This window comes from Sinocyclocheilus rhinocerous, unplaced genomic scaffold, assembly GCF_001515625.1.
Source record: "Sinocyclocheilus rhinocerous isolate Xijiao unplaced genomic scaffold, SAMN03320098_v1.1 scaffold28, whole genome shotgun sequence".
NCBI classification, from domain to species: domain Eukaryota; kingdom Metazoa; phylum Chordata; class Actinopteri; order Cypriniformes; family Cyprinidae; genus Sinocyclocheilus; species Sinocyclocheilus rhinocerous.
The window spans coordinates 2,320,271-2,336,863 of NW_015652416.1; the positions used below are offsets into that span (position 1 = coordinate 2,320,271).

A 16,593-nucleotide genomic window follows, 5' to 3' on the forward strand; every position below is an offset into this window, starting at 1 on the left:
GCGTGGTTGAAAAGTGACCCTCATGGCATTGCTATACAATTGACAATGGACCTTTTTTTGCCATCAGATTTGACAAAAAAAAAAAAAAAAAAAACTAAATTTTACAGATAACATATCTATTATACATGATGTAGTGAAACAACTGAAAATCAGAAGACCAGGGACACAAGCAATTTTAGCGAAAAATGTTTAATCTCTCCTTGATGCATGTGTTTATTTACACATAATAAATTTGCAAAATAGGAAAGAGCACAATATTTACACAATGAGCATTTAACAGCCAACCTGTCACAGTTGATTCAAGTCTGAAACTCTTCAAAAGGTATCAGAATTAATAAAGTATTAAAATTCTTTAGTTTTCGTTTTCTTTGAAATCTACATGCTCACATTTTGTTCCTACGCTTAAGTTAATTCATCCTTCCAAAAATTATTTTTTCTTCAATCTGGAAACACCATGAGCGGAAATCAAAACCCGGATTGGTCTTTTGGACTGAGGAGGAGTGTAAGAAAGAGGGCGTGGCCAGACAACGATAAAGTGGCGTATGGAAAGAAATGGATTGTGGGAAATGGAAGGGTCTGAGGAGGTCGAGAAAAATGAGAGAGGAGTTGACAAGGCACTCTGTGCGAAACGAAAGCTCTGAGAGTCTGAAACACCTTATGTTCGGCTTGTTTTCCCCTTTACTACAACTTCTTTTTTTGTTTGTTTGTTCCTGTACTCAAAGTAGTTCTCAAAACAAGTGTCGTAAAATGAGAGGCATCACTCAAATACTTTACACAGCGAAGTCTTTGAAATGTCAGAATATCTCTGAAGAGTTCCACATGTTCCACAACTCAACATCTAAAAACGATTGAAAATCAAAGATAGCACTCGTCATAAAAAATAAATCGCATGAAAAGAAAGCCAAAGACGACATCAAAGTGAAACACATGTCCTGAGACATTACAATGCAACCAGCTGCTTTACAATCACCATCACCAAAGTCCCGCTAACGTAGCACAAAGCAAAGCACATCGAGATTTTTCCATCAACGATAAAATTTTTAAAAAAAAAACATGGCTAGACCGTACATTATGATATGTAGAATGAACATTATCAGCCTTTGGAATGAAAGTAGAACAGCATGCTTGTATTCTCAAATCATTTTGTAATGTCGAAGCATGCAGAAACTCATCTACTGAAAGTGAACTGAACATACTAATGTAAGGAAAGCCAGACGGAGGGGTCTAAACCACCAGTAATGCTAAACGTCTAGCCCTTTCCTTCTACTCTTAAAATTAAGACATACACGTCCAACAGTTGTGTCCTGTATGTTAGGAAGTCTATCTATCCATCTACTTCATTGACGCTTCCTTCCACATAGGCCTAAGATTGCCAGAAACGATCGCTAAAAGTTTATGAGAGCTAAACACAAACAAGCAAGCAAATCCAACATCGAACTAATTCGTTTTCGAATTCGTAAACACCTGTGCGAAGACTGAAAACGAAGGCAATTCCTAACAGGTGAACATCTCGAGTCTAAGGAGATTGTCTTTACCGTGGAAGATACGTTGTAGAGAGTTGTGGAGGCCTGCTCCGGGTTGATTAGGAGAAATCGCAATGGCATGAAATCAATAATGTAAACCGTAATCCCAAAATAAATAAATGTGTAAAGAAGTGATTCAATATTACTTTCCCAACTGGAACGAACCCTGATGTATGGCTGAGGTAACGCGAGCGAGATCCCGTCAAACGTTCGGTTGGTGCGCCTCGCTCTTTCTCTCATTGGGTTTCTGACCTAAATCTTTCAAAGACGTTTCTATCGCATCTCAGAAATTCTACTTCTGCTTTAATCTCAGTGGAAAGCCAAAGGAGGAGAGGCTTTCTCTTGTTTGAACACGACTGACTTTAAGAGAACTGCTGCAGCACATGAAAGCAAGTCACTGCAATACACATCCTCGCAGAGTTACCGACGCTCGCAAGAGAGAAGATAAAGAGAAACTCCAAAACAACCAAGATGGCGAAGAAAAGTAAAGCAGAGCTCGACTTCATCCGCTTGATACCCCTGAAACGGTTTGAGAATCGCTTCACATTTGTATTTGTAACACTGCAAATCACCAATCTTGATGGAGACGAGTTGAAAATCTAGAGAAAAAGCGCAAAAACATCCAATAAAAATGGCACAAGGAAGCCATGTAGCTTATGAGCTCAAAATTGAACAACAAAAAATAAAATAAATACAAATACTCCATACAAAGATTGTACTTCCAAAAAAAGTATCTACTGCTGACATGATGGGTGTTTAAGAATGTGTCACAGTAGATACTGCCTTTCTGAGATGAATTCAAATCAACTTAGCTTAACTATCAGTTTTGGTGAATGGGTAGCATTCACATACTTATTCAGCTTAAAAACACGCTCTGTGCGCAACAGTTTGATTGTTAAGCTTTTAACAAACGGAGGCTGCTAAAAAAAAAGTGGAACTGCATGGAATTAACATTTGCTACATTTACTGTGATGTCCAGTAGCCCCTCACTGCAGAACACAAGATCCAGGGGGCGTGGTTGGATCCACATCTAGGGGGTGGAGATTGGTAGGTTTAGGGGTGGAGATGGGTGGGTTTAGGGATTAGGGGGTGGAGACGGGTAGGTTTAAGGCGGGCGTCCACGGTGCGATTTTTGCTGTCGTACGAGCTCGCAGGTGATTTTTTTCTCTCGGGAGAAAATCGCAGATGCTCGCAGGGTCGCGATTCGTACCGTGTGAGAAGAATTACGAGACGTTACGAGCACCTCCCGTCCTCCTGAAATTTTTCAAACATGTCAAAAAAAATCGGATGCTGTCGGTTTAAATTCGTGGCGTATGTGCGGTTGAACGAGACGATTTGGCGACGTTTTTTTTTGTTTTTTTTACGTCACAAGCCGCCTGCTACAAAGAAAAGTATTTCGTCCTCAGAATCCATATTTTTATGAATGGCGCGAAACGTAATGCTTACGTCAGAGTTTGTAAAATCGTAGTAAATTCGTGTCGTGTGTGACTGCCTCCGTACAATTTTCAGATAAACTCAATTGTGACGTGCCAGAGCTCACGACGTTCCGACCTTCAGAATCGCACCGTGTACGCCCGCCTTTAGGTGTATGTAAGGTGGGAGACTTGGATCTGGATCCAACCACTCCCCCTGGATCTTGTGTTCTGCAGTGAGGACCATCTCGTGATGTCACTGAACCTTCTCTATCATCAGTAACGGAACACATTCGTCAGTTCTTCAATCTCAAGTTTTCCTTCATTCTAGACTGATTTGTGCAAAAATTACAGAGGCTTAGAGTGCTCACGTCTGAATATGAGAAAGGAACACAAAATGAAAACGGCCAATTATTAATTGTCGATTGAGTTTTCACACGGAATAGCAAAGAATATGTCCTCAAGTGGCTTTCAGACTAAAACCATAATAGCAATAAAGGTTGAAAGAAGTGTACAAAAACTAAATACACAGATTCATCCACCAACTAAACAATGAACCTTTTGTTTTTCGTGAGGACGATTTCCCCAAAAAACACTAGGTACCACATGGGAACACATTTGTCTGAGTTTGTTCTTTTTTGCCAATTTTTTTCACTCTCAGTTCTTCAGTCACTAGGGTAGTCAACATTTAAATCATAGCACATTTCATCTAAAGAAAATCGTTTTTTGCACTAAACAACATTCAAATAAAACATGGCACAGGACATTTTTTTTCGATATTTTTTTTTTCATAGTTCAGTCTTTGTTTCACATATCAAATTCATCTTATTCTTTTCTATGTTAAAATGGAAAACTTTGTATGCATCTTTTCACTCTTTTTGTATAAAAATGCAGTTGTATTTATATATCTATACACATTTATATATATATTTATATCATTTTCATTTGTTGTAGTTCCTGTAAATTGTGCAAATTCAGCAGTAACACAAGTGGCAGGAGACTGGAGTGAGTGAGTTGTTTGATCAACCCAAAGAGTAAAAAAAAAAAAGATGTTAAAGTAAGTGCTAAAACAAAATTCTGTTTGTGTTTGTGTGGAGGGGGTTTTATCCTTCATGGGCTTTAAGGTCTTCTGGCTCATAATACAAGACATCCTTGGTGAGTAAAAGCACACAAGCGTGGCTCAACACACACTCCAAAATGATAAAAATCCAAAAAACTAAGTCCTATTGGTTGGACGTGGCGTCCGTGGAGACATTCTGGTGCGTGTTGAGTTCAAAGGAAGTGATGAAAGAGGATTTCCACCCTGGGCTGAGGGGTCTCCAGTGTACTGCTTCTGTCCTTGCAGTCCATTAGCTTAGTGAGTGTGTGTGTGTGTGTGTGTGTGTGACTGTGGGCGAGGCTCGGGGGTGGGGTCAGGAGGTCAGAGGGAGCCAGCTGAGGTGGGTGGAGAGACGGGGAGGAGGTCCTCAGCTTGTCAGAGCCATGGTGTCGATAACCTGTTCCAGTTTACTGCGCAGTCTCTGTCGCCGAGCTAACTCATCCTTCTGCAGTGCGGACAGGATCTGTAGAGGAGGAAATGACCTCAGATTAGAGTGTTTTCACGGTTTAGTAGGTAGTTATTTAGTTGGTTTATGAGGCAAAAGGCTTGCGTGACAAAATTATAAATTACTGTATATACTCTCAGCATAAAAATGATAAAATACACAAAGCCTTAATTACACACTTGATATGGGTTTTTGCTCTTTATTTTGTTGCGCAAGAGCTTAAAGATGCTTCCTGTGTTGATTAGGATGTAGAAAAACATCTATAAATAGATATAAAAATGACACCAAAGTCACCACAGAACACTCATTAGGATTTCTGAACTAGCAAGTAAACCTTCTAGGAGAACTTAAAGACAGCATGAGCTGATTTTATGATTGATTTTGTCAATTTAATGCAATGGGAATTGATTGGATGATGAAAAATTGCCGAGGGAGGAGCTAAAAATAGAAGGGCTTGATGATGTCAGCTGAAAAGAAAAGTCGTTTCAGAAGCCGAGTGAATTTAAATGTAATAATGTTGATTTTAAAGAAGGTGGGGTTCCATCCTACAACTTTCTGGTTACCAGTCAAGATCTTTAACCACTTGGCTTCACCGCTTCCTTTGGGTATGTGTCTGTCTGCTGACGGAGATGCAAATGTGCCGCTCAGAACTTGTTTGCGAAACAGCATGTGATGCTAACACCCATCTGCTTGGTTTAACCAAAAGCAAGTGTCTAAATGTAAGGAAACGGCAAAGAAAAGAATCTCCAACACCCTCAGCGTCGGATAATGGACTGCTAATTTCCCTCCTGTTTTCACGCAGGTTCAGCGAGGGTGTTCACGTGGACACGTGTGCATCTGGATAATAAAGACTAATGAACATAAACGGCTGTTTAAAACGCAACCAGCTGCAGTGTATTAATGTCAGACAGAGAGAGGGAGAGCGGTTTCATAGAGAGCAGAGATGATGTTTGATGAGTTGTGTTAGACTAAACTCTCCCGAAGGTAAGAAAATGGAAGACGGAAATGAAATAGTTTAGAAAGAAACAAGGCTAGGTGCTAACTATGGACACCTTTTTATATCTGCTTAATGGGTGAAGAAACACAGTTGCAAATGTAGGAATAATTATGCAGACCCACTGTCTCTATTTCTTTTCTTTTCACTAAAACACACACACATTTCTATGTGAGGTAGAACTAAATGGTCTCTTTCTGCGGCTCATTATCTCTCCATTTATCCAGCCTGGCTGGAATGAGTCACTGCTTTTGACACATGATCTCGTGTGTGCTGTCAGATGGCGTTACGTGTGAAGGGCTACATGGATAATACTGTATCTGAGTGGCCATGTATTAACAGTGTTAGATTTCAGATTTTGCCATTTTAACAGTCTATTCTGGCCTGCTTCGGTCGAAATCTGAAGTACTAGTCAGAGTAGCTGCCATATTTTTTCATTTTTCCTCTATGAAATATCTTCAGAATGGCATACTACACACTATTTTTCAAAGAAAGTAGTATGCATTATTTATAGCAAAATCATTTTCTGCATGCATGAAATAGCTACTACCTCTTTGCTGAATTGTTAAGTGTGCAACCAAAGCGCACTGTATGAAATAGTGTTTCACATGATGCTACACGCTCAACTTGATCTTCTATTTCCAAAATGAACTGAAAGTGATATTAACTGATTTTGTTTACACCTGGTCACTTCATGCGTTTTCTCTGATCGGATATCTATCTGATTTGTTACAATGGCTCCATTTACACTTGGTCTTTGCAAAACGGATATAAATCCAATCTTTAATTCTCACGCTATATGCAAATTTAATGGAGTTCATGTCAACGAAAGCAACAAAAATTTGCTGCATTTTAGTCATCATCAGCTAATTTCAAGATCAAAGACCACAACAGGGGAGAGCGCGGCATCAGCACTGGAAAGATAAGTTAGTCTCACTACTTGATGAAGGTAATTGTGTGTTGAGCATCTGCGTCTTACTTTCAGTTTCATTTACGGCAGTTTGCACATCGGCTTGCTGAAGAGATACTCAACTACTCATCCGCGGCGATGTGTTGCATTAGCGCTGTCATATCTGACTATAACAGCCTATAACATTCTCTCACATGCGTATTTTTTTTTATTTTGGGAGGAGTAAAATGTACATATGTGGTTTCAACAACCAGATGCATTTACATTTGTCCAGTTTCACCACCTGAAGTGGTTTGAGCGATCAGATTTAAATGTCTCGAAATCGTTTCCGATAGCTATGCGATCAGAGAAAATGCATGAAGTGACCAGGTGTAAACAGGCCCTAATATTGCTCAAACATCTATTTCTTGACTCTTTCTTTAAGTTTTATACATTTTTTTAATTAATCTCTGAAATACCTAGATGCAACTTGTGGAGTTAAACATGCAAATTGGTGGTCATGTGACAATGTGTGTGAAATGTTTGTTACTTATTGCATCCTATGCATATTAATGACAACAATAGTAATTATATATGGTTCAACTGGATTTGCCTAAAAACCAAAGTGTTGACGAAGTTGCTACCCAACACCAAAATTACCTACATTAAAAAAAGTGTCCTTATTATTAAATATTGACATGGTTTATTGTTATCATTACCATACAATATACTAAAATTACCATGACATATACAGTACAGTTTGACTGTTGATGTTGTCAACAAAGATATGGGTAATGTTTCTCCCTTTTTTATTTTATTCTTTACATTCATTTTATTCAATGCACAATATTACAGTAAAATTGCATTTTATTATCTGCATTTAGCATCTTTAGCATATATAAATAATAGTATGCACTCTGTGCAGTATGCCAGTATTCCATTCTGAACACAGCTTTTCTTTTTCTCACCTCGTCTTTGTACTTGGCGATGTAGGAGTAGATCTCGTGGAGGGCGCTCATGCTGTTAAACTGGCTCAGGTGGAGTCTGGACTGCTCCGCGAGATAAGCGCTCATGTCCTGATCACTGATGGCGGGCATGCGTGCGATGTCTGAGTAATACCTGCAGAACAGCATAACAGCAGGTCCAGATGAGTGTGATGATTCGGGGTCTTTGAAGGTTATAATTAGCGACTAATATTTTCTGCCAAGCAAGATCTTAGTCCACTTACCTTTCTACCCAGTTCTTGTAGTTAGGAATATCTTTAGCGTAGAGCAGCTTATTGGAAGGGGAATCTTTGCCGAGCTTGTGTTCAGATGTGGAGCAGGAGTCCATGAAGGTTTGGGCCACTACGGAGAGACACGCATCTGTGATGCTGTTCTTGTGGATGTCGAACACAAACTGAGGGTTCTTGATCACGTTCACCCAGAACCTCAATGGCAAACTGAGAACGAGGGGAAGGAAACCGGTAGATAATGAGAACAAAATCCAACTGATTTCATAAAACAGTCATTTAATTTTGAATGAAATGTTTTAAGCGGTGTCGCTCCTCACCAGTTGCTCTTCCAGGTGTGTCGAACATCTGAATCTGTGATTTGGTGTTTGTCCGCCTGCTCGTCCAGGAAGTCAAACATGTATTTAATGGCGAGAGGGAGGGCACTGCCACGGTGAGCCGTGCTGAATATCGTCTCAAACAAATCATCAACGAATTTCTGTAAAGTACCCTGTAGAGAAAGAAGAAAACAGAAAGATCTTGTCTGAGATTCTTAATGAATATGACTGTCGAATGTCCTTTTTTCATATACAATAAATATGAAATCAGTGGTTCTCAACTGGTTATGCCTAAACACTAAGTGTAACAGTAAAATTACCTAAATATATCCTACAAAATGAAAAGAAATTCTCCTTAACATTAAATACTGGAATTGTTTAGATATTAGCATGACATAAACATTAGAGTGTGACTGCTGATGTCATCAACAAAATATTGATGTATATTTTTTCCTGTCGGTTTCAAAAGCTCAATTGTTTTATTTTATTTAATGCTCAATATTATGGTTAGTTGCATTTCATTAATTACATTTAACATCTTTTTTTTTTTTCACACAAGCTGACAACCACTGTATTACAGAAACTTTACACACATAAAAGCCTGAAAACGTAATGATTCGAAGCTACTTGCACAAAATCGCTACTTGCAAAAACTTACTAAAGGCCTAAAATCGCTAAACAGCCTCAAGCAGCCGAACAGGAGATGTCGGTTTATTCATCATGTCTGCGAGCAGGAGAACAGCAGTGGCTCTCAGATAATATGGAGTGTGTTGATTAGAATGCTGGTGTGTGTGTGTGTGTGTACGAGACAGACAGACACAGTCCGCGAGGTTTCCCAGCATTCATTCCGCGCTCTGTCACCACGCACCATGAAGCACTCGATCCACAACAAATTACCTGTCTCCTGCTGTTCTCTTCCACTCCAGCATTACATTTATCTATCGTTTTTTTATTATGTATCAAAATTGACCACCCGAGAGGCTTGTAAACATATTCTGATTTCATTTTTTTTCTAGCCTAACAATTAGGAGGCAAAGCAATAAGCTACAGAACCAAGAATGGGGGGAGGAAGATAGAAGAGTGGAAATGAGATAGCAGGAATATTATATTGTGTCCTAACTAGGTGCGATGCGACAAGATTCAAGCAATTTCTCCGTCAACACTAAATGTGAATCTGTGACAATTACAGCCAATCAGAACATATTTGATGTTTAATTTGCAGGATGTTGGACCAATGGGATTCACAGTAGGCAGTTTTTCCCAGCACTCCTGCCCTTCAAAGAAATTAGGAAAGTGGTCAGAAATGGACAAAAGAGACACCAGATGTTAACTGTAATGCGCACCCCCCAACCACTCCCTCGTGATCGAATCGACCAAAACACATCTTATTAGCAGGATTAAGAGAGAAAACTTCATGCAAGCTCACCTTGGTGGCCAGCAGTCCGGGATTTAAACCTTGCTGCTGAAATCGGAAGTTTGGTTTGAAGGCAAAAAATGTTCTCTTACCACTCATGATTCTAACACAAACCCACAGTGTTCTGTGTATTTTTGTGGCTTTCAGACCAGAAATGAAAGCAGCTGGTCTAAATATTGTTTTCCGTTGCCTCTTTTTGTGTTCGATATGTAAATTTCACAATATTAGATTAAAAGATCAGAAAAAGCCCATACATACTCCTGCCCTTCAAAGAAATTAGGAAAGTGGTCAGAAATGGACAAAAGAGACACCAGATGTTAACTGTAATGCGCACCCCCCAACCACTCCCTCGTGATCGAATCGACCAAAACACATCTTATTAGCAGGATTAAGAGAGAAAACTTCATGCAAGCTCACCTTGGTGGCCAGCAGTCGTGTCAGGTAGATCTCTGACACCATCTTGCTCCCGCGATCGCCCTCGCGCTGGTCTGCATGGTCGTGATTTTTGACGAGGTGCCAGAGTTTGGTACCGCTCTCTAGATCGGGCGTGATCATGGGCGTCCGGGACCGCAGACTGTCTGGGCTGCTGGCCGTCCTCAACATGCTCTCTGAAGAGAAAAACAAAGTCAATCATCAAAAGATTTCTAGAATTTTATAACACAGATAGCACTATTTTTTACATTTGCTAGGATGAGAAACAATAATACTTGCCAAAAGAATTGTTCATTCTGATTAATGTTAAAGTTCAACAAACTATCTAGTAAAAATTGATGTCTTTTATCATGTTCCTTATACTGCCGCCATTTTATAAAAGCAATGCGGCAGCAATTTGACAGCAATTTTATCTTAGTCAAGGGTGTTTTAGGTACTCGTACAGCATTAAAATCACTGTAATGCATGGCCTCTCGAGGCTTATTGCTTTTATTTCATCATAATCTGGATGGTTCAGAAATCTCTGGTAGTATTGAATCCACCCATCTTCATAAATATAATATAAAGCGAAAACCTAAACAACATAAAACAGTCACATCGGCGGTTGTAAATCAGGTCCGGCGGTCTCTTCTATCTGATGAGCAGTCGGCTGCTAAATACCCAGGAGTTACACATCAAAGATGAGAGCAGAGAGGAGCTGAGCTCTGGTTAATGGATGGTTAAGCACAGTAATCTGTCTGAGGATAAGGCATTCTGGGTAAGGATCATTTCCTGTGGATGCCCTAAACTACAATGAATATACTGCATCTGCAGAATCCATCAAAAACTCCCTCAGGTTTATTCTATCCTTAAGTGGCAAGTGGGAGTGAAAGATAGAGTCCCGCATCTGGATTCTAGTTAATCAGTCACAGACTGGCAGGCCGGCATGCTTGAAAGAAACAGCCACTGTAAGCTTAATTCGGCTCCTCGCAGCGCTTTTATATTACACCGCATAAAAAAGTCAAGGCTTAGAAAAACATAATAGTAAAAAAGCAAATAAATAAAGGAATAAATAAACCAGGGAATGAGCATTTTTAAGCTACACAGAGACCACAAGATAGCGGAGATAAACACTAATGGCTGAAACTTACTCTGTGCAAGTACGTCAACGCAGACGTTCAGGCACCGAAATGTGTCAGAAGGCAATTCATAAAGCAATACGAGTGTGTGTTGCCTTCACAGTGTTGCTGCAACGATGGGAATTAGCATAAACGGTCTTCTACGGTCAAGTTTCTAATTCATGTAAACCACAGATGCAGCAAGTGCAAAGAGAAGTTAGTTTTTCTGAAAAATATCTAGTTTGCATTAAATTGATTTATAAATTTATAAATAAAGATATTTATAATGTTACTAAAGATGATTTTCTTTGAAAATTTAGATCAAATAATCTTGAAATAATTTATTATGGTGCCCTACAAAACAAAACAAAAAACAAAAACAAAAACACAAAACACAAAACAAAACAAAAACAACAAAAAACAAAAAGCAAAAAACAAAACATTGTTTTCAGCATTGATCATATGAAAATGTTTCTGGAGCACCAAATCAGCATATTAAAATTATTTCTGAAGGATTATGGGACACTGTAGACTAGAGTAATGGTGGCTAAAATTCAGCTTTATTACCACAGGAATAAATAAAATTTCAAAATATATTAAAATAGACAACAGTTCTTTTAAATTGCAATATTATTTCACAATTTTACTGTATCAAATAAATATCTTTGATCAAATAAAAACAACAACAACAACTAACAACCCCCAAACTTTTGAACAAACTTGTATATTTTATTTGCTTCTGTATATATCAGCTTTATATCAATCACCCTGCTTTCTAAATATTGATATCAGCCATTGAAACCCCCATATTGCATTAAATTTATAAATTTATAAATAAAGATATTTATAATGTTACTAAAGATGATTTTCTTTGAAATAATCTTGAAATAATTTATTATGGTGCCCTACAAAACAAAACAAAACAAAAAACAAAAACACAAAACAAAACAAAAACAACAAAAAACAAAAAGCAAAAAACAAAACATTGTTTTCAGCATTGATCATATGAAAATGTTTCTGGAGCACCAAATCAGCATATTAAAATTATTTCTGAAGGATTATGGGACACTGTAGACTAGAGTAATGGTGGCTAAAATTCAGCTTTATTACCACAGGAATAAATAAAATTTCAAAATATATTAAAATAGACAACAGTTCTTTTAAATTGCAATATTATTTCACAATTTTACTGTATCAAATAAATATCTTTGATCAAATAAAAACAACAACAACAACTAACAACCCCCAAACTTTTGAACAAACTTGTATATTTTATTTGCTTCTGTATATATCAGCATTATATCAATCACCCTGCTTTCTAAATATTGATATCAGCCATTGAAACCCCCATATTGGATGATCGCTGGCCAAACATTTGCCTTTGTGTACTTGCAGTTGCATTTTTACGAGTATGTTTCTGGCCAAACAGGCCATTCGCGCCTGCTTGGTGCTAGCAACGCACAAGTGTTTGTATCTCGTTTCTCAATGTGGCACAAATCGCATATAATGTTCAGCTCAGGATAATAAAGGATGACACGAATATATAAAAATACCCTGTGAGCAGTCTGAAATAAGACTTCCTCTGTTCTCTCCCGTGGCCCATGAATGCATCGTTCATTATTAATGGTACGAGTGTCAAACTTCATTACGGAGGCCCAGGGAGATGCATATCTGTCTGGTGCTCTTATCGCCATGTCCATTCTGAGGCTGGGGAGGAATGTTCCTTAGGGTATTGAAGATATGAATTCACTTCCTGTGCTTGGGTGTGAAGGGATTTGGAACAATGTTCAAAGGTATTTTCTGGAGCTTACATATCCAGGAAATCAAATAAAAAACGTAAGAGCCAGATCATGTAATGACCACGATCTGCACCGGCATCACTCCGACACCACAGTGACAGCGCTAACCGCTGCCATTTCTATGGCAACGAGCGAAACACGACTTGAACAACAATACGAATGTGTGTCCAGTGTTTGAGCACTCAGAGAATTATCCCAGACATGAAGCCCCCTCTCAAAGGGAAATATAATGGACGTCTGCCATGAGAGAGCCATGGCTTGAGTGCATGTAATTCTGCGGCAATCACGGATACTCGCTTCTGAGGAGGACAGAAAACATTAAACAGCTTTTTCTCTCTGATCCCTTTTCCCTTTTTTGGGTTGAGGAACAAAACACCTTCAGTTCTGTGCTATCATCACCTCTTATTCGCACAAACAGCCAAAGTGCTCCCGAAAACAAAACAAAATCATCACAAAGAACAGCGAAAAACATCAAGTCTGCCAGCTTTTTGAAATCGAGACACGAGGACACGATACTAGTGCGAGTCCTCATTTTCAGGGGAAAAATAGAGGCCAGTGAGCTCTGGGTGCAATACATAGAAATCTTTCAGTTGAATATGGCAAATGTGATCTCGCTCCTCTAATGAAATTCTCTGAGGAGACGAGACTTTGCGTTGAGACGTTGAGACAGAGTTCGTACCGTATCTGCTGAGGGACTTGGTGAAGGTGGACGAGTTTGAGATGTTGTACGCAGAGTTTTGCTTTGGCACCAGGGCGATAACAGACCCATCTGTTACCTGAGAACAGTGAGAAACACAACATTACCGCAAATTACTCAGAAAAAACTCAATCATAGAGACATTAGCAGACTCTGCTAATCATAGATATATTATGCAACAATACATGGTAAAGCTCACAGATCAAACTGTACATTGTGTATCAGATGCAAAAAAAAAAAAAAAAAATCACAATATTTACACTACTGGTTAAGCTCCAAGTTTGGAGATTTTTTTAAAATGTTTTTGATAACTGAGCACCAAATAAGCATTTTAGAATTATTTCTGAAGAATCATGTGATATTGAAGACTGGAATAATGATTAAAATTCAGCTTTGCAGTCACAGGGAATAAATGACATTAAAAAAATCAAATAAAAACAATTGTAACAATATTTCACAATATTACTGGTTTTACTGTATTTTTGAGAAAATAAATGCAGCCTGGGTGAGCTTAAGATAGTTCTTTCAAAAATATTACAAAATATTAATTATTCCAAACTTTTCACTGTTAGTGTTTGATATATGACTAATATGTCATCTTGATTACAAATGTTTAGTAGTCAAGATCATAAAACAACTTTTAAATGTGTTCCCACCTCATTTGACCAGTGAGTTACCATGACTTTTACATGAATACATAAGAATTTTTCAAAATAATTCAATAGAGATTACTGGAAATCATTTCCATTTGTATATCAGGTAAGAATACTTGAATTTAAGAATAATTAAGACATCCTTTGTGTAAAAAAGCCTCTCTCTCTCTCTCTCTCAAGCTGTTTAATGCCACTCAGCGGGTGTTGCATTAATCAGTCCAAAAGAAGTAAAATAAAAAGTGCCCATCCATTAAAAAAAATTGTGTCTCACACGGCTCCGGGGGTGAACAAAGGCCTCCTGTAGCGAATCGATGCGTTTTTCTAAGAAAAATATCCATATTTAAAATCACTTTAATGTAGCTTGCACCAACAGTTGTACACGGAAGCAGCTCCGGGCGGATGACGTATGAGTTCAGCGTTGCGCATGCGCCGGTGAGTCTCGTGAAAACCAACGTTTGTTTACAGGAAATGTTTATTTTTTCACTTAAAAACTGAGGTACGTACACTCAGATTAATAAAAAAGTGATTATTACGTTTTGAATATGGATATTTTTCTTACAAAAACGCATCGATTCGCTACAGGAGGCCTTTGTTCACCCCCCCGGAGCCGTGTGAGACACTTTTTTTTATGGATGGGCTCTTTTTATTTCACTTCTTTTGGACTGATGCATGCAACACCCGCTGAGTGGCATTAAACAGCTTGAAAGATCAAAGACCATTTTTAATATAACTCCGACTGGATTCGTCTGAAAGAAGAAAGTCATATACACCTAGGATGACTTGAGGGTGAGTAATTTATGGGCTAATTTTCATTTTTGGGTTAACTAACCCTTTAAATTCCCATGACCTTACAGTTCATACCATCTCTGTCCATAACACCTTTATTTTCCTTATTTGGGCTGTTTATTTTCATGGTAACAGCTCAGGTGTGGAGAGTAACTGTACCTGATAGTGTGCTAGTGTGTTCAGGCGTTTCCAGTCATTATCAATCTTAGTAGTGACATCCTCATCCTGCAGAATGATCCTCGCCAGTCGCCCCTGCCGCCACTCTGAAACAGAAAACAAGATGAGTTTGGTGTGTCAATAAGAACGGGATGTTTCATGTTTTTTGTTTTTTTTTACTGATTTTTACTTATTCATTAATCGATTTTTCAATTGAGGATGCCCCCAAATGGCTCTCAAAGCAAGTTTTGCCAAATTTAACTCACTTTTGGGGGCAAGTCTGTGCTCAAACTCCAGCTATGTGTGTACAACACGCACATTGCTCCCACAGCAAGGACGACTGACCACTTGAGGGAAGCTTTCCTCTTTAGAAAGGCTTCATTTAGAGCATATAACCTTGTGCAGACCTTGTCCGGAATCTCCCTGTGCAGAGTGAAGTCGCTTTTCCAAGCTGAACAGTTAAGGAAACATGCACTTGCTGTTACCAGAGGTGAGCTACATAACTAGGAAGTCGTAGTCCGGGTCAGATCTAAATTACGGATCTGATCAAGGTCATGGGAATGACTATTCTAAGCCTCTTATAAGCAAACCGTTCCAATAAACAACCTCCCTGCTTGTTTGTTGCAGGAGGAAGTCACAGTTTCTTATTTCGAAACAGGCTCTGAAAGACAACTGCCAAAGAGCAAAGCAAAGCCAGATGAGATCTGCAGCTGATACTGTAGCATCACTCAGTCTGAGCCAGATGACAATCATGTTGGGAACTGCTCGAGCTAATGGGATCTTGCTGTGGATGATATGGTTCAGTGTCTATTTCCCTGGTGCCCACAATGGTGACTTCAGCATCCATTTATATCAAGCTGCTGATAAGCTGAACATTTGTATCAGCTGACATATTATGTGTACAACACGCACATCACTCTGACACACAAGGACGATTAACCACTTGAGGGAAGCTTCCCTCTTTAGAAAGGCTTCATTTAGAACACATAACCTTGTCCGAATCGCCCTGTGCAGAGTGAAGTCGCTTTTCCAAGCTGAACAGTTAAGGAAACATGCACTTGCTGTTACCAGAGGTGAGCTACATAACTAGGAAGTCATAGTCCGGGTCAGATCTAAATTACGGATCTGATCAAGGTCATGGGAATGACTATTCTAAGCCTCTTACAAGCAAACCGTTCCAATAAACAACCTCCCTGCTTGTTTGTTGCAGGAGGAAGTCACAGTTTCTTATTTCGAAACAGGCTCTGAAAGACAACTGCCAAAGAGCAAAGCAAAGCCAGATGAGATCTGCAGCTGATACTGTAGCATCACTCAGTCTGAGCCAGATGACAATCATGTTGGGAACTGCTCGAGCTAATGGGATCTTGCTGTGGATGATATGGTTCAGTGTCTATTTCCCTGGTGCCCACAATGGTGACTTCAGCATCCATTTATATCAAGCTGCTGATAAGCTGAACATTTGTATCAGCTGACAATACCTGCTTTGAACAGAAGCATTTGATTACAAGAACATGCAATCGGGATGTTAATAATTTAGTTTAATCATTTAATTAAGCATACCAATTGTCAATTAATTTCAGCACATTTAGTGTGTGTGTGTGTGTGTGTGTGTGTGTGTGTGTATATATATATATACATATATATATACA

At 38.8% G+C, this 16,593-nt stretch overlaps 1 protein-coding gene across 1 annotated transcript in view; it reads right to left on the reverse strand.

Moving 5' to 3' along the window:
- Positions 1 to 3,836: 3,836 nt before the first annotated feature.
- Positions 3,837 to 16,593, reverse strand: part of LOC107715025 (plexin-A1-like) — a 236,715-nt gene continuing 223,958 nt past the window's right edge. Inside the window, exons 26-32 of the mRNA XM_016521060.1 lie at positions 14,948 to 15,051; positions 13,332 to 13,428; positions 9,742 to 9,932; positions 7,914 to 8,083; positions 7,591 to 7,803; positions 7,331 to 7,481; positions 3,837 to 4,497 (exon numbers count right to left, since the gene is read on the reverse strand). Of these exons, the coding sequence (XP_016376546.1) occupies positions 4,402 to 4,497; positions 7,331 to 7,481; positions 7,591 to 7,803; positions 7,914 to 8,083; positions 9,742 to 9,932; positions 13,332 to 13,428; positions 14,948 to 15,051 (1,022 nt within the window). The 3' untranslated portion in view covers positions 3,837 to 4,401. The remainder of the gene's footprint in view (positions 4,498 to 7,330; positions 7,482 to 7,590; positions 7,804 to 7,913; positions 8,084 to 9,741; positions 9,933 to 13,331; positions 13,429 to 14,947; positions 15,052 to 16,593) is intronic.